This window comes from Rhinatrema bivittatum, chromosome 8 (genome assembly GCF_901001135.1).
Source record: "Rhinatrema bivittatum chromosome 8, aRhiBiv1.1, whole genome shotgun sequence".
Classification (NCBI taxonomy): domain Eukaryota; kingdom Metazoa; phylum Chordata; class Amphibia; order Gymnophiona; family Rhinatrematidae; genus Rhinatrema; species Rhinatrema bivittatum.
Genome location: NC_042622.1, coordinates 74,734,151 through 74,757,629, shown reverse-complemented (window position 1 = coordinate 74,757,629; position 23,479 = coordinate 74,734,151). Strand labels below are relative to the sequence as shown.

The 23,479-nt window shown below is 42.5% G+C and overlaps 1 protein-coding gene across 4 annotated transcripts in view; it reads left to right on the top strand.

Moving 5' to 3' along the window:
* Window positions 1-23,479, top strand: part of PHF20 (PHD finger protein 20) — a 280,282-nt gene that overhangs the window by 145,307 nt on the left and 111,496 nt on the right. For 3 of the 4 annotated variants that reach the window (XM_029611169.1, XM_029611170.1, XM_029611168.1), the window contains exons 7-9: window positions 292-399; window positions 9,760-9,963; window positions 11,857-12,033. In XM_029611169.1, the coding sequence (XP_029467029.1) occupies window positions 292-399; window positions 9,760-9,963; window positions 11,857-12,033 (489 nt within the window). The remainder of the gene's footprint in view (window positions 1-291; window positions 400-9,759; window positions 9,964-11,856; window positions 12,034-23,479) is intronic. The other variant, XM_029611171.1, reaches the window with a different exon arrangement.

Genomic DNA, 23,479 nt, shown 5'->3' with positions numbered 1-23,479 from the left:
GACTGTCAGATTATAGTTTTACAATAAGCTGGTTAAATGTCTCTTCATTTTCTGACTTAAATCTTTAAGCTGCACTGAGAATCCAAATATGGGGCAGAATGTGTCAGAGAATAAAGAATAACTGTTTTCTGTGATTATGATTAAGCACAGATTATAAAGTTTACAGAAAAAAATTAGTACTGAATTATCCACTGTGTGCTTGATTCACTAAGCTTTTTTTCCCCCCATAGACAGAATAGGTGGGAAATGTTGGCCTCTCTGTCTTTAAACTACTTGTTTTTATTTCTTCAGATTCTGTATCTCAAACTTTACAATCAATAACACTGGAATTAAGAAGACGGAAGATATTCATTGGTACAGAAGTCCATCCAAAGCGTGTGCGGCTTGAGAAATCTTTGCGTCAGTATTTTACTGTACATTTAAAACACCACCTTGTTTGTGGGCTTCTAGCATGTTTTGGGAATTCAAGGATAATATGAAATCAAAGTGAAAGGCAAAATGAATTCTCTGACAAGGAAATGAGAATTATCCATAACGCATGGGTGAGGACTGCCAATGTCATTGACATGGTCCTAGATGTCAGAGCTCAATAAGGATGTTACTGAGCATACACGAGGCATGCTTGTGCCTCTTCGTGAGTCCCTCAGTCTTGCCATCAACCAGGCTATTGCATGGATGTATTCTCAGTCTCTCGCTACAGTTTTTCTGGCCTTATTTTTATTGGTCTACTTTTTCTGCCTTGTTAACATCATTTTTCTTTTTCAAGCTGCTGCCTTGGCAGCCCCTCAACAGTACTTTTCAGGTCTGTGCAAAAAAAAAAAAAAACAAAAACAGTATGTGTGACAAAGTCAATGGCCAGGAGGTGGCTTCAAGGCCTGGGTATCTGGGGGGGGGGGGGGTTGGGTGTCCATCTTATATTCTCATTTCATTTGCTATTGCCAAACTCTGTCAATTGCTACGATTGCAGTAGAATGTCCCTGTGGGCATAACACTGATCCTGAATGGAAATCAGTGGTATGCCTCTTTCTCCCACTCCAGCAAAATGCATAAGACTCTCCCATACCAACAACCCCTGTGACACTAGTTCCCAGATCGATGAGCATGGTGCATAGGCACGAGGAAGTGGCTATGGCGCAGAGAAAAGTGTGTAAGAGGCACAAGCAATTTCCTCCAGGGTCTTTTTCCTCAGCACCAAAGAAGCCTGCACCATCGGTACTGTTCTCTGCCAGAGTAGAACTGGCTCCAGCCCCAAGAGGAATAGGGCCTCTCCAACACAGGTGCCATCCTCATTCATAGCACAGAAAATCCCCATGGCACTGAGCCACCTCTTCTTCACAGACCTGGCATAGTCCAGGGCATCATCCATTTCTTTGGCGCACAGCAATTGCAGCTGCTAAGGCCTGTCCTTGTTAGGATGGAGCATCTTTGTGCAAAAAAAGCAAACGTCCTGCTATGTATGGTACAGGAAGAGAGGTCTCTGGCACAGTCTGACCATACATGGTGGGATCAACAGAAAGTTTAGATGCATCCAGCGTGGAGTGCTGTGAAACCAGCTACAGCTACCAATGCAGTCTCAAGCTTCCACTTGACAGGCCTTAGTGAAGAGGAGCTAATCTATATCTGAAGAGAATGGATTTCTTCCAACTCCAGAACAGAGGATCCCTGAGCCAGTGGGAGCCCAGCTTTTTGGATCTTGTGTACTGCTGCTGCTGCCACTACCACTACTACCACCACCACCACTATACTACTACTCATTTCTATAGCACTAGTCAACATATGTAGCGCTATACAAAAAAAAACCATATGACAGTCCTTGCTTAGTGCTTACAGTCTAATCAAGACAAACATAGAAAGCAAAGAGACTTGGGAGACTTTTATTTGTTAAGAGAGTAGTTAAAAATTAGGGCTATAAGTGGGACAATTGAGGGTTTAGATTTAAAAGCAGCCTTAAAAAGATGGTGTTTTAGATGGGATTTAAATTAGGCAATGGAGGGAGCATGACGCAGGAAGCCTGTTCTAAGCATATGGTGCAGCCAGGTGGAAAGCACAGAGTTGGGAATTGATGGTAGAGGAAAAGGGTATAGATAGGAGTGAAGAATTTTTTTTGCCTCTTTAGCCCCTGAGAATCAGGAAGATTGGAGTCTCTCCTGTCCAAGATGAAGTAAATCTTCCCACTTGGTGGTGCTGTTAAAAGTCCTCTAGAGTTTTGTGTCACATCAGGGGCTTCCAGTGGTGAGAATGTCCTCTCCCTGCAGTTGTAGACTGACCCTCCTCCAGGGCAGTGGCATCCATGCACTCTTAAGTTCCTCCTAGAGGTCCTCTCCATAGTCACCATCACATCAACACTGTTGCTGATCAGGATACTACTGTAACCTTTTACTAGACTTGCCCCAGTATACATTTCTTCCTGAAGGTTGTTTTTCTACATGTTTTCTGGAGAAGCTAGCAAAAAAGCTTTCCATCAGTCTCTGGAGAGAAGCAGACCCAAGAGCAGATGTCTTTAGATTGCTTTAGTTTCTCCAGCTTCCAGCGGACATTCTGCCATTCCAGTACATAGACTTCTCAAAGATCTACAGATGAAGATGTGACAGATATTGTGCCTTCCAAAGACCTGAAAGCTGGATCTGAAGTATAGGGTGCAGGTCTTCCCAGGTTTGAGGATGGTTCAGCTGTCACACTTCCTAGTGGTGGTGGTGGAGTTGGCATTGAAGCATATAGAGCACACTCATGATCACACTAATACACCACCTGAGAAGGATCCAAAGATGTTAAGACACATTTGGGAAGACAATCTTTCAGGGATTTATGCTTATTGTCCAAATTTCATCTCATCAGCTGTACATGGTACAGTAAGTTTAATGGGAGAGAGATTCCACACTCAACAAACATTGTATTGTGTGACACAGCCTTTGGGTGAAATACGGGGTCCATGTCGGGGGACAATTTTAAAGACATCACTTTGGATATATTTGAACAGAGGAGTTGTCATTGGAAATAGAGATGAACTTTTCTGGAACTGTATAAGGAACATCATTTGCCCCACACTCTGATTGCCATGTTTACAGTATGTTTAATAACATTTGATATACTGCCCAATATCAAAAGCATCCTAGCAGTTTACAATAAAACCATGAAATAAAAACAATTAAAAATAACACAACCCTACCTCATACCCTCCACAACCACCCTTCTCTCCCTCCCCCCATCCACAAGACATAAACCCGTTCTAGGTTCATTTACCCCAGAGAATTATGTCTGTTCTAATCAAGGCAATGAAAATAATTTAATGATTTTTACAGATAGAAAAGTAATTTTAATGGTTTGCCACCCAAGACTAAAAAATTTGATTAAAAAGCCAGGTCTTGATGAGCTTCCTAAATTTCTCATAATTTAATTCCTGACAAATTTGTATTGGAAGAGCATTCTATAAAATGGGGCCTAGTATGAGAAAGAGGTACTCTGAGCTCCTTCCAACTTTATTTCAGAAGGTGAATGAAGCCTCAATTGTCGAGATGATCGAAGAGCGTGAAAGTCTATAGGGGACTAGCAGCATTGGCAAACAGTGTGGAAGGACTATATGAAGTGCTTTACAAGTCGAGCACAAAATCTTAAATTTAATTCAGACTGCAGTAAATAATCAATGAATTCCTTCAACAAAGGCAACATACCTGAATCCTGATAAACCAAAATCTACCCTAATTACTGAATTTTGCAGTAATTGCAAGCGCTTCAAAGATGTCCCCAAAGTACCTACATATAGAGTATGTTACAATAATTTAAACAAGGTAATAGTTTGATTAATGTCAAAAAACTGAATCATATCAAAATGTTTTAAGGCATTTGATATTGCCGAGAATGAATTGAATAGACTTAGTTTTACAACCTGGCTTGACATAGATTGGAATCCAATTTTATTCCCAGTACCCTAACTACTCCCCTTAAAGATATCAAGTCCAACCATTTTTGGTATAAATTCTAGGAATAAGGAGACAGATAAAATTTGTGCCAAAACTGATGCTATTTTTTGCACCTATTTTTGATAAACACATTAGAAACAGAATGCCCCACAGGATGTAATAATATGGCATGCAAATGAGACACCCGCAAAAAATGTGTGCTATCCAGAAAACTTGCGGAAAAAACCTACACTAATGCAAAAATGTGTGGGAAATACAGGCGCCAAAAATCTGTGCTAATGAAAAAATGCTAAAGCGTTCCGTATTGGCTGTTTAAAGTGACATGGATCAAACTGAAATGTAATTGGTGTGCATAGATGTCCATAAAATGTTCTGGGACACTCCTTGCAGGGGAATAAAAGGCAGCTCCTTCCAAGGCTATGTGATGGATGGTGGTGATGGTTGGTGGTTGGAGCTGGTGTTTGGAGTTTTTTTTTGTGATTGCTGAGTGGTGTCTCTTGTGCTGCTTGTTTTTCCCTTGCTTATATCCCTTTCCTTTTGTTTGTGTTTGAGTCTGAGAGAGAACCCTTTGAGTGTATCTGGTTGTTTGTCTGTAATTGTCTATCTTTTTGCATGCTTGTTTAGGTTCCTGAAAGAGGTTCCTGAAAGAGTGAAAATGGAGCATGACATTTAAATTAGTTAGCTCTGACGAGTCCCCATGGGCCAATGCTCTCATTTGGCTTTATTGCCCAATATGAGTTCTGTGGTCCCAGTTAAGAGGTCTTCTTGATATCATCCTTTCAGCTCGGCAAGCTTATTTGATTATGACAGGGGACTGTTCATTCTGTGTTGCTGCACCTAAATTTTGGAATTCACTACCTGATGAGTTGAGATAGTTGGAATGTGTAAAACCTTTAAACCCATGCTGAAGATATTTATTTTAAGTAAACATACATCTGTTAGTTTATACATTCAGATGCAGGTCGAATCACTTGGTTTTTTTTATTAATTCTGATTGTTGTATATGTTTTATTGATTGTTTTAATTTTTGTTTTATCCAATTTATGAATGTTTTATTTTGTACATCGCCTAGTCTTTTAGGTGATTAACAAATTTTAATAAAGAGGTATTGTGAGTGAGGGAGAGGATGAATGTGACTGATTGGACTTGGAGGAGTGTGGTGAGTGAATTGGTTGATTGTAGCCAGGGAAGGGATATAAGGCATGAGGAGAAGGGGTGTGCATGAGGGTGCAGCTGGGGGAGCAGAGGAAAAGAAGGTTGGTGGAGGGGCCAGAAGAGTGGAAGGGGAGAGTAGGGTGGGAGTTGGGAATGGGAGTAGTGCCCATCGAGGTAAGGATCTACATAACTCATCTGATAGTGACAAACAGAAACCAGCAGCCAACGGGAGACGCAGCAACGGCAGCAGAATGTGTGCTTCTCAGAAGAGGACGACGACTTCCTGGTATTGGGGGGGGGGGGGTGTCTGCGAAAAGCATACTTGTGCTCTTTGATCAGAAGACCTAGGTGAATGAAGAGGAAGATCTGGGAGAGCATTGCAAATAATAGCCGTCTGTCAGCCAGCAGGACAATGAACCAGCACCATTGGTGGGACACCAGGATGGCTGTGAAGGCCAAGCTAGCACAAATTGAGCAGTCCCAGTGCCAGATGGGAGGGGGGCCTACTATGTGAGGTGCAGCTGACATAGACAGAAGAACTTGTCTGGGCAACTCTGCAGCAGGACTATGTGATAGGCTTCGGATTCAGATGCTGTGGAAGGAGGTGGTCAGCAGAGAACGGAGATACAAGTGCCTGCCACACAAGGTCCTTTTGCAGAAGAAAAGAGCCAGGCCCAGGATGCACCAATGGGAACCCAAGAACCAACAAGTCTGCAGTTGTTTAGTGAGTCATCGGCAGCCACACAAGAGAACAGTCAGTCGGCCAGACACATTCTTGCCTGAAATCTTGGATGTACCTGGCACCTGTGTAGGTGGCAGGTCTCCGGGTGGTGATGTAGCTGGTGGTGGGCCTGTGGATGACTGCATTGTTTCACTGATAAAAGCACTACCGTTCTTCATGGATGGGATGGCAGATGTTTTGCAGGTGGGTGCATCTTTCTCATCTGTTAGTCACTGCTATATGCAGAAATATTAACTCCCTCCCAGCTCACTTATTGCTGCTGTTTTGAAGAGAAGGATCATCTACAACTCTTAATGGTATGCGTGGCTCAATTTCATGGAGGACTCTGTTTGTGGACTTTTGCTGCATATGCAACATTGCATTTTATGCAGTCACTTTGACGTCCATTCTAAATTTTACTTGTGTAATAGCTTTTGATATCAAGTAAACAATCTGAAAATTTTAAATGTCTTCTGTTTTTTTTTTTTCTTTAGGGTCTGTCAAAGGGTGGTCCATGCCAGCATTCTTGGTCTAGATATTTGCAAGACTGGTCTTTTAAATCTCTGTATCAAGGACAATGATATCACAGGTCCAGTGTCCTTGGTAAAGAGACTTCCACAGCACCGTGGAAGTTTCTTTACCACAGTGCTGTGATAAAGAGACTTTGTGCAGGTCAGCCCAATGTACCAGTGTACCAAAGCATCAGAAAAAAATGCATGTAATCCATGATTACATCTCCCTGTTTACCTTTGATTCTTCAAAATCTCTGAAAATGTCCCACTTGCTCTCTCAATATGGCTACATCTGAGTGAAGCACACACAAAAACTTCCTTAAACCCCCACAAAACACAAACAATATACTTAAATATAATAGAATCTCATCTCTGCGAGGCCAACATTTATATTGTAAAACCACACACTAGTATAATCACCGGTTCATTAAGGTAATGTAAGTCCATAGAAAAAGCTTTCTTTGTTTGAAATGTTAAATGTGACACATGTCTTTCCATTTTTCCAAAAATCTTAAAAATGCTCAACTGAGTGAAACCAGAAAAAGAAGTCCAGCATACTTCACTTTTAGTTCACCATAATTTCCTATTCGAAACTCTAGGAGTCCAACACTGTCTGTGATTCGATTCTTCTTTACCTCATCTGCATCAGGGGTTATTTAAAACTGTTAGCGTCTTCACAATTAGGTTGGGATCCACTGTAGCAGTCTTGTTCTTATGTCATGCACACCTGGCATTGGACTCACTTCATCATGGCACACCAGCACCTGCAAAATCAGGGAAGCAATTCAAATCTCTCTAATATTTCAAATCAATATTCTATATATCCCTTCCTAGCCTTGAAAAGTTTAAGGGGGTTATACTTTCTGTTTTCTTAAGCACAGAAACTGTTCTACAACTATGATCCAGACCATAAATAGATAACCTCAGTTAATCCCAAAACATTGACTTAACATATAAATCTTAACATATGACCTGTGATGAGGGGCCCCTTTCACATGCTGGTTAAAACCTTAATTTATCATAGTGGATAAAAAATTCATATCACTTACCTTCATAAATTTGGTCAGCATGGATAATGAAGTCACCCACCACCAATAGCTGGTCATACTTTGCAGCATACTCAGTTCAGTAGTTTCAACCAATAAAGGAACTGAAACATCAGGGGAATTATAGATAGATAGATATAGATATATATACACACATACCACATAGTCTTTCCTTTCTAGCAGATTAAAATTGCATCAATCAATTGAAGTGGCCTAAGGGATATTTCTCTAATAATTCAGTTCCTTCTGGAAGATTACTGTCCCTCCTACCACTAATCTAAAAGACCTATTTTAGTTGAGAAATGAATATCCTGGAAGACATGACTGCTTTAAACAATTTCCATCCTGCAACCTAATTTCAGTAAGATGAAAAAATCCAACAAACTAATAATTAGATCATGGATTAACACATACTTTTTAATCACAGAATGAACTTTTAAGAGACCACATTTAAATTTTTGACAACTAAGAGGAACTTTGGATACAGCCATTAAATCGTAATTAACAAGAAGGACCCTCAGCAAACATTTTACACTGTCCCCAAAAGGGGGAAGAAACCCGAGGCCGCCCCCAAGGGGCATATTTCTCTAATTAAATAACCCTTGGAATCTGAAAGTTTTTTTTCATTATGCAAGAAAACTAAGTAAAATAAAGGGCAAGTCTATTACCATGGAAATGCAAAGACAACACCTCCCTTTCACTAAAGAAACACTAAACCACTCTTGGTGGCTGCCCCCAAGGGAAGCCCTAAGACAAAGACCTTAAATGTGGCCCACCAGCAGTCTTTCCCAGGAGTTCAAGCCACTCAGGAGAAGTTCAAGATGAACTCCCTCCATACAGTTCTTCCCTTCATTCAACCAGGAGGCTGGATGTTGTTTAATCTTTCAGACAATTCAAAGACTAAGGGACATTCCATGAAGTTAGCAAGTAGCACATTTAAAACAGATCAGGGGAAATTCTTTTTCATTCAGCGCACCATTAAGCTCTGAAATTCATTGCCAGAGGATGTGGTTAAGGAAGTCAGTGTAGCTGGGTTTAAAAAAAGGTTTCGTGAAGTTCCTAGGGGAAAAAGTCCATAACTATTAATCATTGACTTAGGGAATAGCCACTGCTTATTAGCAGCATCAGTAGCATGGGATCTAGTTAATTTTTGGGTACTTGCCAGGTACTTGTAACCTGGATTGGCCACTGTTGAATAAGGGATGCTGGGCTTGATGGACCTTTGGTCTGACCCAGAAGGCAACTTCTTATGTTCTTATGACTTTAAAGATACTTATGCACACATCCTTTCACCAGAAGTTCTTCAGGTTTGTGGTGAAGAATGTACACTGCCAGCTTCCTTTCAGTCTCTTGGCAATTCCGAGAGTATTGGCAAAATGCCTAGCAGTAGTGGCTTTGTATATGTGTAGGCAGGGGACTGCATATTGCTTTTCCTGGATGATTGGTTAATGACTGGTACATTTCCAAGGATTTCTAGATTCCATTGAAGGAACCATCTGATTTCTCCAATCTCTGGGGTTTTGTTCTCTTTAAACAACAGGATGAATTAGCCATCCTTAATACACACCTCCCTCCTCAGAGATTTGACTACCTTGCTAAATCTTAAGCTCTTCAAGAGACTGATGTGCTCATGTGGCAGCACACGGGAGCTCCCGCACATGCTCAGTAAAGTCTTTACTGTGCTCCAAGAGACCTGGGTCTGTCAGCACTGTCAGATGACATCATCCACATGTTAAGACTTATTATCCTGGTTGTAAAGAACCTTATTTACAAGTAATCAAACTTTACTTTCCTGCTAATTTCAAATTAGAAGTACTAGGACTCCTTTGGAAAAAATGTTTTTTTCTTTACATCATGCCTTTCACAATATTTATGAAGCATGAAATTCTTGTGACAATCTAAACTTAAGATTTCAGTTCACTGTAAGTTTATTTGTTTAGAATTTGTACTTGCTTTGTGAGCACCTTTCTGATAGGATCTGTCAAGGAAAACAGCACCCAGAGTTTGCATTGATTTCAGGGAGGAAATGGTTAGTTTTAATTATTTTTAGCTTTAGGAGGTACATAGCATCTTAGAGCAACTCTGTAACCTGAATGAAGCATGTTATTTCAGCATGAATTGTTGGTCCTTTAATTCTGCTACATACTGTTAAATATTTTTGGCATTTAGTATAAACTTGATTGCAGGTATGTAACCCACATCCTCCCATCCCCAGGTGTTTTTGTTATTTTTTTTCAGCTCTTGACACTTTTTATGCCCTTTAGAGATATTGTATTTAAATAATTCAGTTTATCTGTGTTCTCTTTAAGAGGGAGGGAAAGGCCATCCAGTTCCTTGTTTGTAGCAAAGATTGCATAGTGGCCATTGGCCTTTTTTTTTTTTTAACTGTGTTCTGCATCTTTCTTCAGACCAAGAAACCAAACCGGAGAACAGTGTTCCAAGTGAGAGAGAGTCAAAAAACTGCACAGATGATAGCGAGGGAGAGCAGATGAAGAAGCGGAACTCTCAGCTGTCACCTAGTGGCAGTCAAGAAACTCCTGTGGGCCATGTGCTTCCTGCTGAGACTGAACCAATCAAAGATGCCTCAATCAGTACAGAAGAACCAGAGGAAGGTACAGGACATGACATATATTTTCTTGTGAAAACAAATCTGTTTTTTAAGTAGCAGTTTGTCATAGCTGGGAGTATGCTTCATGGTCCTTCAGTATCAAAATGTATGCATAATATTGCTGAGAGCTAAGATTTTATTTTTCTAAATAGTAATAAAAGGCATCTTTGGCTCATAGCTGTAGGTTTGAAATTGAGATAAGCTAAGCAGAAAGCAACTGAAGTTTGGAGCCACCAGTTATAGAGCTTCCTATATAATGACTACTTTCTGATAAATCACTATTCTTTACTAAAAAAAAAAAAAAAAAAAAGCTAATAGATATGGAAAGACTTAAAAAAGCACTGTGTATTAGATCCTGTCTTGCCTCATCTCAGTTTAAAGTAGATACATTTTTTGGTAATGAATAAACAACTGAGGCTAGTGTAGTGACAGGTCTGTGCATTGTCATGTGAAATGTCTTGAGTTTGATTGCTGAGCCAAATTTCTGCTACTGTGGATGCTGCAGCAGCAGTGTTCACTGTTCCTGTGGAGGGAGGGAATCTCAACCATCACACAAAAGTGACACTTAATGGTCAGATTCGAGGTTCTGAAGCAAGCTTTGACTTCTAGCACAGGGCTTTCATTTCAATGGCTGAACTAGATGGGGGTAGGAGATTCCTGAGTAGTTTTTTGGTACTGTTGTCTAGAGTAAGATTCTAATTGAACTGGAAGCCCAAAGGAATAAGGGAAAACTGCAGCATAACAAAGTCCTTTTTTTTTCCCCCCTGTTTATAAGCAGACTGAATTAACCATTACATGTGGGTGATGTCATCCAGCAGTACTGAATGGACTTGTCTCTCCAAACTGTAGAGCTTTGAACTTTACTGAGCATGTACAAGAGTTCCCGTGTGAGCTTGTCAGTCATTTTTTGTCCAAGCTGAAGCACGGATGTGTACTTCTTCTCGACTCTCTCTTTTTTTACCTCTAATTTTTTCTACAAAAACCTTTTCTGCTTTGACTCGCTGCTTCTGTAGCCACACAAACAGCACTTGTAAGTGCTATCAAAAAATAATGGAGGAATCTTTCCTCTTTCAGGATGCAGGGCGACAAGAAAAAGTCAATGACTGTGAGCGGATTCAAAAATTGTCCATATGGAAAAGTCATGTCCCTCACAGATTGCCATGAGTTATGCTACGCTGTCTGGGACCAGACCGCAACCAGAAAGCAAAGGGGGAATGCCTTCAGCCAAAAACAACTCAAGAGGCCCAGCCTAAGTCAAGGCCCAATTTTTTATACCATTCATCCAATCCCTAGCTTATCCTTCCGGTAATGGGACAAATTCAGCATTTCTTTCACCAGTGGCATCAAATAGCCAAGGACTTTTGAATCCTCTGCATTGTGCAAAATGAGTACCGGTTGCATTTCTCCCAATCCCCACCCCTTCCCCACTATATACCACACCGACCAGATCCTTCCCTTTAAGCCTTTCTCCTTTTCCTCTTTATCTTGAAGGCCCGTCTCCTCTTACTCCCCTTTGAACAGGCTTTCTGAGGTCCCCTGCCCAACTACGCCTCCACTTGGGGCCTTGTGGCCCTGTTTGTCAGCAGAGCTACCTGACACAGGGGAGAGTTGTGCCATGTGAGCATACTTTGCTGGCTGTTGGAAACAATTATTTTTTCTGTGGTGAGGTAACTTAATAATAGTAATAGTACCAATTAATATTTTGATCTCTATCATTGATATGGAATTTATCTAAGACTGTTGATAGTGCTTTTGAAAGATTTTCAGCATTGGGCAGAGGCATATATTTAACAGATGAACTTTCTCTGGTTCTGAAATAATATACTCTGCTTTTCATTATGGCCCTGTTATTTTGTGTTGAGATTGTATCCTAAACTGCCTTATCTTTTTCTTTAAGTTGTACTACAAAGCCTTATGGAGTCTGAACAGCCAAGTTCGCTGGAAGAAGCACAGCATTCAGTTCCTCTCGCTGAGACCACAGAACCCATTAAGAATGACCTTCCACAGGAAGAGTCTACAGCAAACAAGAACCCAGTGACTTCATTGGAGCTGCAAGAGGTTCCTGCTGTGACAGGTTAATATTTTCATAACATAAAAAATCATGTGTTCAAATGTAGGGTATGTCTTTAAAAACAAATATTTAGATCAGTATTGAATCATGATGAGGTAAACTTACAGGTATAAATCATTCAAATTTCTTAAAACCATTAGTGCAGCCCATAAATGAGAAAGTAAATGGATCATATTCTATATGCTTTATAGGAATATCGGTATATAAAAATTCTAAATAAATAAATAAATCATTAGAAATATCACCAGGGTCAAAACCTGTTAAAATAAACAAAAAGCATGTCTCTTAAATATAGACACACACCAGCCAAGGAAAAAAAAAGTGTACACTAAAATACCAGATCCTGATGGTATAAAGTTTTGACATGTCTATCACAGGGCAACATTTTAAACATTAGCTTTAACAGAAGAATAAAGTAAATAGCTGGATGATGCAGAGTTTTTAATAGGTATTTTTTCAAGGGCTATGTAGCAGTTGTTGGTTTGATTTATATTGGAGGTCTACAGATAGGTCTGAATGTTCTTCTTCCTCATTGACCTTTCACTTTAGTATGACTTATGATTTTTTTTTATACTAGATAGTTGTGTAGGTGGAAGAGCATATGTATTTGATCTGCTCTGAGAAGTCACCACTTGTCTATATTGGATTGTGGGGTTTCTTTCGTTGTACAAGTAGAGTAGTAAGTTACAGGAATGGAGACATGTCTGTGTGCTGGATTTCTTTTTCAACCTGCTCCACCAGTCCAGACTAGTGGGTTCTTCACCCCTGTAGCAGATGGTAGCAGAGAAAACATTGTTATCTCTGTAATGTCATCATTACTATGGAACCCGCCTAGGTCCAGAAAATATCCCAGTATTCTCTTCCTTCAGCAAGATGGTAGGATGTACTGTGGTGCAATAGGATTTGTCTTCTAGGCCTATTGTTCCGTCGAGTGGTAGGGCAGGGGCTTGGTCCCAGACATTTGAGAGCCAGATTACTGGGTTTTCCAGTTTGGCATGCCCTATTGCTGAAGCTCCCAGCCCCAGAGAGGGTTTGGTAGAACCTATGGGGGTCTTAGTTGGCAGTTTTTAAAAAGGGAAAATCAAGAAGAGGATACCTTGAAACTGCCGCCTCCTCTTTCCCCCTCCCCCGCCTTATTGCAGGACGCCTTTTTTGTAAAGTTAAAAAAAAAAAAAAAAAAAAAGTGAAACAAGCTGCTTTGAGAGAAACAGAAGGAATGCTTGTGTGCAGCCCTTGGCTCTCTCATCCAACATCTGGATGGGGCTCCTCTGTCTTCTCATCCGGACATAATTCATTTTTTGAAGGGGGTTAAGCTCATGAAGCCTCCGGTCTACGCTCTGTGCCCCTCTTAGAGCCTCAATTTGGTACTCCGAGTCCTAAGCGGTCCTCCCTTTGAACCACTGAACAGTGCTACCCTTAAGGATTTGACGCTCAAGACGGTCTTCCTGGTCTCCATTACTTCCGCCCACAGCATCTTGGAACTTCAGGCTCTCTCGTGCAGGGAGCCCTATCTCCGTTTTACGGATTCCGGGGTATCTTTGACCACAGTTCCATCTTTTTTACCAAAAGTGTTTACGGCGTTTCATGTGAATGAATGGGTGGAACTTCATTCGAGAAAGATGGAAGACTCCAGAGAGCTCCGCCGCCTTGATCTCAAACGCATTCTTATTCGCTATTTGGAGGTGACTAACGACTTCCGCTTATCAGACCATCTCTTCGTCCTCTGGAGTGGACCCAAGAAGGGCAGCAAGGCTTCTAAGACCTCCATTGCTCGCTGGTTGAAAGAAGCAATCTCCTCAGCGTATGTGGGAACTGGTCGACAACCTCCAGCGGGGATCAAGGCTCATTCACTTCGGGCTCAAAGCACCTCCTGGACCGAGAGACAGGTGGTATCGCCGCAGGAGATTTGCCGTGCAGGTACCTGGAAGTCGCTACACACCTTTTCGCGGCACTATCGCTTGAATCTTCCATCACCGGGGTTTGGCTCCTTTGGCGCTCAAGTCATTCGAGCAGGGCTATCTGGGGCCCACCCTATGTAGGGAAGCTTTGGTACATCCTACTGTCTGGACTGATCCGGGTACGTACAGGGAAAAGAAAATTATTCCTTACCTGCTAATTTTCGTTCCTGTAGTACCACGGATTGGTCCAGACGCCCTCCCTAAGATTTTATGGGGTTGGGATAGTCTCTCAGCTGTGTTGTCTACCTATTCCAGACACTAGTGTGCCTGGTAAATAGTTCTTTTTGCAAGTTGTATTGTTATCAGAATTTCGTACGTTTGTACCAGTTTTCTAGTTGATCCTTCAAGGCTTTCCTTTTTATGCTTTGATATACTGAAGGGACGCAGAGGGTGCACCTGCTTATAAGAGGGTGCCCTTCGAGTTTTTCTCTGACTTCATCTGCTGGAAGGGGGACATAACCCACTGTCTGGACTGATTCGTGGACTACAGGAATGAAAATTAGCAGGTAAGGAATAATTTTCTTTTACAATGTCTTTTCCAAGCATTTCCCTTTTTACTATACTAATATGCCCATCTAGGTCTTTGACCAACTTTTCAAACATAAAGGACACCATCTTTCCTACAAGAATATCCCTTTCCACATTTTTTAAACCATCAATGTCTACATTACTTTACCAGTATCCCATCACTTTAATTTCCTCTCTTCTAAATTGTTTAGATATGAGTTTCATATCTTTTGATTAGGGAACCCATACCTGATATATTCCAGGGCATACATCTTAACTCTCTTCTAGCCATGGAATCCTATACTTGTGTTTTCATCCATAAAATTCTTTATCCACAGCACTAAGAATAAGTTCCCCCAGCCTATGACCTTGCCTCCAGCTTCCCCATCTACTAGTATTTGCTTTGCCATCATCAGACACTTTTCTCCTTTCCCACACCCATGGTTTCTAAGCCTCATAGTCTCCCCCAACACACACACACACCACCTTTGCCTCTAACCTCTCCTTTCCAGATCCTTTCATAATGAGCTAATCATGTCTTACCTGTAAAGGGTACCACCCATCCCACACAGGTATACAGTCTACCAGACTCATCCCCATTCTTAAAATTCCCCTTATCCCATTTCTCCCATGTTTAGGTCTGTGTGTTTGGTTTTTCTGTCTTTTTTTTTTTTTTTAGGGATTTTGTAGATATATTTTAAGAATTCAAATACATCTGATATTTCCTGAGATCTACTGGCTCTACTCAGTTGAATTGAATCTTTGGTAGTTCAGATTTTAGCCAAATCAGGCAGAGATTGGAGCAGCCCTGGAAGAGAAGAAATTTACATCTTCCTCCTCGCCACATCATGTAACTTTGTATTTATGTTTTTAATTGTAAACCGCTTTGAATGTTGATTGGAAAGGTGGTATAATAAAATGATTAAAGTAAACTAAATGTAACTTTTAGAAAGGAGGCTTTGATAAAATGGGAAGATAAGAAAATTAAAAGGAACAGTTGTGAGGGTGAAAAGTCTGCATGGAGAGTATTTAAAAACACCATTTTGGAAGCCCAGATAAAATATTTCACAAGTTGAAAAAATGATCAAATGTTTGCTTTCCTGGCTAAGTGGTGCTATGAAAGAGGCTGTTAAAAAAAAAAAAAGAAGGGCATACTTAAAAAAGGCCCTAATGAGGAAAATAGGAAAGGGCATAAGCATGTGCAAATTAGATATAAAAAATTAATAAGGTAGGCCAAGAGAGAATTTGAGTATAAACTTGACAGAGGCAAAAGCTAATACAGTCTTTTCCAAGTAGATAACAAACCCCTAAAACATGAGGAATTCTGTTGGACCATTAGATGACCAAGGGATAAAAGGGGCATTCAGGAAGGATAAGGCCACAGTAGAAAAATTAAATTCTTGTCTTGGGTCTTCACTGCAGAGGTTTTTGGGAAGTTATCCACACAGTTATCATTCTTTGTAGATGATGATTTAGAGGAACTGAAACAAATCACTGTGAATCTGGAATGTGTGCTAGAGAAAACAGACTAAACAGTAACAAATAAAGGACCTGTTTGTAGTCACCTCAGAGTTCTAAGTGAACTAATATGAAATTGTGGATCTGCCTCTGGTAATCTGTAATTTATTATTAAATCTGCAATATTTATTTAACAGCTTTTATATACCGGCATTAGTAAGAAACATCATGCTGGTTCACATTTTAATAAAAGGCGTGGAAAATAAATTATAACAAGGGATTGAGGGAAAAACAGGATAACAATAACCAAAGAAAGGCAATGAAAGGACAGATCTCAAAGTGAACTAATAACAAATTCAGCTGTTGATTAGATGACAAAATTCCACAAGTCAACATTCTAGGGATTACATTGACTTGAAGGGGGAGATAGGCAAGGATTCAGGAAAAGAGCAGAGAGCAAAGAAACCTACGAAATAAAGGTGAAGGAGAACCTCAGAGAAGGTAAAAATTAAAAGAAGCCTAAGCTGTAAGATAGGAGAACCTCAGGGAAAGATTAAAGAAGAGCAAGGCGGCTAGGAAATAAGATGGCCTGGGGAGGGTGAGGATTGTAAGGTAACAATGTAATGCCGATTTTTTTTTTTTTTTTTTTTTTAAAGGGCTTTGGTGTGATTGTTTAAACTATAGACGAGAGAGCCTGACATTGGTACCATGTAAAATGTTGAGCAAAATTACTGGGCATTTGGATAAAAAAACGGCTTAATGGTGAAGAGCCAACAAGGATTTAGCAAAGGGAAGTCATGCCTTACTAATGTACTATAATTTTTTGAAGATGTAATAAGCTTCTGGATATAATGTATATGTTTTTTCAAAAAGCATTTGATAGTTCTTCATGAGACTCCTAAAAAAAAAAAAAAAAATTAAAAGTTCATAAGATAGATAGCAAAGTTCTATTATGGAGTTGGTAATTGGTTAAAGAATAGGACTAAAAGTTCAGTTTTCCAAATGGATAGTGGAGTGCCAAAGGAATCTGTAGCCTGGTTTAACTTGCTCTGTAATGATCCAGCAAAGAGAGCAATAAGTGAGATGATCAAATTTGCAGATGACATAAAATTATTCAAAGTTGTTAAACTAGCAAACGGACACATAGGAGGACCTTGCAGAACCGGGATTTTGATTTAATTACTTGCTTTTCAAGATGGATTACAAATTCAGGTACAATAGATATTTCCTGTCCCAGCCAGCACAGACGTGGGTTCCACGTTCGGTGCCGGCACTTATACCGCACTGGCATCAATGTCCATTGAGCCAGTGGCGAAGCGGGCCCCGGTACACGAGTCCTGTGCTCCTCTGCACCCGAGCTGCCGAAGCATTCTCCACCGACATCGGTGCCGGGTACTGAGCCACCACAAAATAATGTGGAAGCGCTGGTAACACCTAGCCTGTCTCCTCTGTAGCTGCGCTACCATACCAGCTTACAGAGTGGACCTGGACATTTACGTCCGTCAGGATGTCCTCAATGCCTCGCGAAACCTACTAACACCAGAGCCATCGATATTTCCATTGTTGTGGCACCTACCATTGACAGCCTAAGTCATTGCCGCTGACTCGTCCTTCTGAGCCTCTACCACAAAGAGCGATGGGCACTTTACTCCCGCAGCAGCTCCGAACCCATCGAGACCTGGTCGCTAAAACAAGCCAGATGTTATCAGAAGGTTCTAGGTCATCCCATCTTCCAAGAGCCATATGGGTGTCACATATTGCTATATACCAGCTATGTTTGACACAACACCAAAGGAAACCTCTCTGCCAGCAACACGGGATTGCTTCGAGATGTCCTCCCGTTGCCCGTAACAGGACTCTGTACTCGATAGTACCTGGCTTCCAGCCTCTGATTTTACGGCCTGAAGTCCAGAATAAACTAGCTGATCTGCTATGCAAAAGGTCCAGCAGATAGTGCCTCAATTGCAAGACCACCGTGAGATCTGAGACAGCTCTCTACGTTTCTTGCACATCAGAGAAAGAGATACTAGAAAGACCTTTTACCACTCTCGCCTGAGACTAACGGATATCCAGATTATACCAGCTTCGCCAGTCGGGCAGGATCCTGGATTCTTCAACCTTGCCAGCCAACAGAGCGGCCATCCCACTGATGACCAGGGCTCGGGACACCGTTCCCTGGGCGCACAACACTGTAGAGGATTTTAATCCCACTAATCCCTTTTTTCAACAGAATTTTCTTCAGAAAGGAAAGTTCAGAATCGTGTCTCTCGGCACCATTATTTCCTTACTACAATAAGTGGGTTGCCTCTATCCTCTGGTCTTTCTATAAGCCTCATAGTGAGTCGTCAACATTTTCAATACCAAGTTCTACCGTTTGATCTAAATTCGACAACTTGTGTATTCACCAAATGCCTAACGGTGACTGCTGCGTATCTACAAAGAACAGCATTCATGCTTTCCTTACCTGGACGACTGCCTAATATGGAGTCAATCCAAGCAAGGGGCTGTACGTTCTCTAAGACTCACTATAAGTCTACTACATTTGCCTGGGATTTCTGTTCAACTACCATAAGTCCCATATGGAGCAGTTCTGGGCACTACAGTCGCAACAAACTTCCTGCCCAACATCCGCGCAGACATCGTGTCAAATTCTCCACATCTCTGCGCGCATGCAACATAGCCTCAGCCCCTCAATTCTTTCATTGCTGGGCCACGGGGTTTTCACTATCCACATCACTCATATAGCCAGACTAGTCATGAGTAAGATTCAGTGGATTTTCAAATTTGTGGCTCTAAGCTGTTCAATCGCTTTCGTCCCTGATCCATATTGACGATCCAGTACCAAATCTTCAGATGATCCTGGCCACGGTCGCATTCACCTAGGGTTGAAGAGTTAGACTCCACATCTTCCCAACCCAAAATGCGTCTATTCCGCTCCATGAAGAATTTCACATCAACTTCTGGAGCTTCGAGCCATGCATTATGCCTTTATGCCTTAAAATATTGCCTCTGACACAAACCTTTGTGCTTACAGATAGCATAGTGGCAATGTGATATTCCAACACCCAAGCACACACAGCCCTTTATCTGCTCTGCCAGGAGGCCATGCAGCTCTAGCCCTGGGCCCTTGCACACTCCATGCCTCTAAGGGCCACTTATCTGATAGGCATACCGAATGCACTATGGTAGTAGACCTTCTCCATAGATGTCTCCATCCTCACGAATGGTCTCTGAATCCATGTATAGCGAGCAAAATCTTCTAGCGCTAAGGTCAACCAGCCTTTGACCTCTGCGTCCGAATCGAACCACAGAGTGGACAGATTCTACTCCCTACACATGTATCGAAATGCGTTACCATGGACGCCTTTGCTCGCCCTGCAAAAAAGGCCTCCACTATGAGTCTCTTCCAATACCGCTCATAGCCAAAACTCTCGTGATGCTACAACAGGACAGGTTTCCAGTGATGATTATTATTATTATTTAAAGAGTCTTCTATACCGATGTTAGTCGAAACATCACCTCGGTTTACATGGAACAAAAGCAATGGAAATTACAAGTAACAGGGGGAAGGGTAGGGGGTACAAAAAACCACTAGGAGAGCAGAGAAGCATAGGAACAATTAACAAGTGAACTATAGTACCTGGCTATAGTATAGCATAGGATAAGCATACCCATTCAGTATAGCATAGGATAAGCATACCCATTCATACCATAAGCATAGAAACAATTAACAAGTGAACTATAATGTCATAAGAACAAATTCATAGTCAAATTCAGGTCATGATCCATCACAATTCAATATTCATCAAGGGTGTTGGGGAAAGGCTTGTTTGAATAGCCAGGTTTTGAGCTGGGCTCTGAATTTGGTGATGCAAGGTTCAAGTCTGAGGTGGGTTGGGAGTGAGTTCCAGTGCATAGGTCCAGCAATGGAGCGCGCCCGATCCCTTGTAGCTGTGAGGTGTGCTTTCTTTAGGGATGGCACATGGAGGGACCCTTTGTTAGTGGTCCTTGTCGGTCGATTCGAGCAGGCAAATTGGAGGGGATCTACCAGCCAGTTGGAGTAATGGGAATATAAGGCTTTATGGATAATGGTCAGGGATTTAAAGAGGATGCGGGAGGGAATAGGGGAGCCAGTGTAGGTCCTTCAGTATAGGGGGGGAAATATGGTCGTATTTATGAGCATTGGAGAGGGTTCTGGCTCCAGTGTTCTGTAGCATTTGGAGGGGCTTTAAGGAGGAGTAGGGTAGGCCAAGAAAGAGGGAGTTACAGTAATCCATCTTGGATGCCAGTGTAGCCTGGACGACAGTGCGGAAGTCACTAGCGTGAAGGAGAGGTTTCAGGTTTTTTAAGACTTTAAGTTTGAAGAAACCCTCTTTGAGTATGGCACTGATATGTTTTTTGAAGTTCAGTTGTTGGCCGATTAGGACCCCCAGGTTCCTTGCGCAGGGCTGTGCATGAGGAATCTTAATAGCAGAGTCAATTGTGAGTGCAGGATTGGTAGGGGGGTGATGGGATATGAGGAGGAGTTCATTTTTGGCAGTGTTTAGAGCAAGGTGGAGGTTGGTAAGTAAGGAGTTGATGGCAGCGAGATGGTTTCCCCAGGATTCAAGGGTGTCAGAGAGGGAGCCTTGAATGGGTATGATGATTTGCACATCATCAGCGTAGAGAGAGAATTTGAGGCCAAGTTCTGATAAGAGTTTGCACAAGGGGGTGAGGTAAATGTTAAAGAGGGTAGAAGAGAGGGAGGAGCCTTGGGGGACTCCTTGGGCGAGGGCGTAGTGGGAGGACTCAGCATTGCCTATTTTCACGGTGAATTTCCTATTGTCGAGGTAGGATGAGAACCACTTAAGGGCTGTGCGGAAAGGCCAATGTCTGTTAGGCAGGCAAGGAGGTGGGTGTGATTTATGATGTCAAAAGCTGCTGAAATGTCCAGTAGAGCAAGAAAGTAGCTGTGACCTTGATCCATTCCCCTGAGTAAGTAGTCTGTCAAGGAAAGTAAGAGGGTCTCAGTGTTGAGGTGTTTATGGAAGCCAAATTGAGAAGGGTGGAGAAGGTTGTGAGTTTCAAGGAATTCTGTAAGTTGTGAGTTGACTACCTTCTCCATGATTTTTGAGATGAAAGGGAGAGTGGAGATAGGGCGAAAGTTGGCAGGGTCCTTGGGGTCAAGTGCGGGTTTTTTGAGCAGAGGTTTGACCACAGCATGCTTGAGTGGGTCAGGGACAATGCCTGAAGAGAGGGAGCAATTGATAACATCTGCAATGGGTTTGGAAATGATGTCAGGTATGGTGAGGAGGGCTTTGGAGGGGATAGTGTCTGATGGATGAGTCGCAGGTTTCATCTTTTTGAGGATAGATGTGATTTCAGTGGATGAAACGAGTTCAAGGTCGTTAAAGGAGGACAAGGGTGGGACAGTGCCTGTGTCAGCTGGGAGCGAGGAGGGAGTAGAGGGAAATCGGAGAAGGATGGTTGCGATTTTGTCATGAAAGTAGCGTCCCAGTTCTTCACATTTGCTTCTAGCTTCGCTGTCAGGAATTGGGGGGGGGATGTGTGTTTGGTAAGGGAAGAAACATAGGTGAAGAGGGCTTTGGGGTTATATTTGTAATCGTGGATTCTTAGGGCGTAGTAGTCTCGTTTGGCTTTAAGGGTGGCTAGCCTGTAGAGATGAAGTGAGGATTTGAATATGGATGCTTTTTGCGGGGATGGGTCTTTACGCCATGTGCGTTCTTTCTGCCTGAGCTCATATTTCATTAGTTTGAGGTCTGGGGAGTACCATGGGTTTTGTTTTTTTGCAGATAGTTTAGTTTTATGTGTGGTGATAGGGCACAGTTTGTTTGCGATGTCTAAGGTGATGTGGCTCCAAAAGTCTAGGGCTGTGTTTGGAGTTGAGCAGTTGTTTCAGAGAAGAGCTGGCGAAGGCTGAAGTGAGGTCCTCACTGGGGCAGGATTTTCTGTAGGCAAAAGATGTGGTGGAGGGGGATTTGGATGGTTTGGGTATCTTTATAGAGATGGAGGATTTGACAATAGCATGATCGGACCATAGAACAGGGGTACAGCGTGGTTTAGAGGGTAGGCTAATGCTGTAGTTGACAAAGAGGAGGTCCAGGGTGTGCCCTGCTTTGTGCGTGGGGGAGGTGATAATTTGGGTAAAGCCGATGGCTTCGAGTGTGCTGAGGATGGCTTCGCATGAGGTGGAGCGGGGGGGGGGGTAGCATCAACATGGAGGTTGAAATCCCCCAGGATAATGGCAGGGGCGTCGCTGTTGATGTTGGAGATTAACTCGATAAAGGGGGAGGGGTTGTGTTCGAGAATGCTAGGGGGGGCATATACTAGGCAGACCTGGAGATTCTGAGATTTGAATAGCCCAATCTCTAATTTGTGTGGTGTGATGATTTGTACAGGTTTGAGATTCATGTGCTTTTTAGCAGCGAGGAGACCACCGCCTCGTTTCTTCGGTCTAGGGATGGAGAAAAAGTCATAGGTGTCAGAAGGGAGCTGATTGAGAAGGACAATATCAGAGTCCTTGAGCCAGGTTTCAGTGACTGCGCATATGTCTGGCATATGGTCATCTAGTAGATCAGACAGTAATGCAGTTTTCTTGGATAGGGACTGAGCATTCATAAGCATGATGAAGAGGGTGGTGAGACTTAGGAGCTGAGTGAAAGGGGAAACGAGGATAGGGAGGAGGAAGGATCTGCGCTGGGTGGTTAATATGGGGTAATGTGTTCTGTGGGAGGGGTGATGGATGCGTGGGATAGGGAGGCTGGAATTGCCGACCATGGTGGGGGGATAAGGAGGAACGGTCAGTGCTGTAGGCAGGGGGCAGATAGCAGGAGGAAATAAACAATGAGGTTGTGGTCACAAATAGTATATCGGCGTAAAGCGGTGACTGTAACAGTGAATTAATAGAGGTTGAAGCATATACAGCGGTGTCAGGAGAGTCAAGAGCAGAAATTAAAGGTACATACGCTAACAGCAAGCTGCGAAAGATAGAAGTCACCTGAGGCATGTGAAGTTTTTGCTGAAAGTAGGTGCTTGGGGCAGGTAACCTTAATGGGTGCCTGGAGTCACAGAGCTGTTGGCAGACCGTGGAGCGTAGAGGAAGGGTCAAGCAGCGGTCGGGTCCTGTGGAGCAGCGGTACAGCCGAAGGGTACACTAAGGGGCGCACAAAGGGGCTGGCCCCTTTGTTGCGCGACGCCTGTGTGAGAGGGAGATTTAAAGGTGGATTCGTTTAGTTTCTGTGACGTCTTCCAGCTGGGGGAGGGGTTAACAGCCACGAGGTGGAGGAGGAGGAGAGGGTCCAATGGAGGGCTGGGTACAGCAGAAATCTCAATCCAAGCCCTGGATCCTGGCTTGGAGAGCAGTTGCACAAACAGAAGCAAGCAGAAATGAAGTTACCTGCACAAAAGGGAGATTTAAAAGTACATTCGTTTAGTTTCTGGGACGTCTTCCAGCTGGGGGAGGGGTTAACAGCCACAGGGTGGAGGAGGAGGAGAGGGTCCAATGGAGGGCTGGGTCCTGGCTTCGA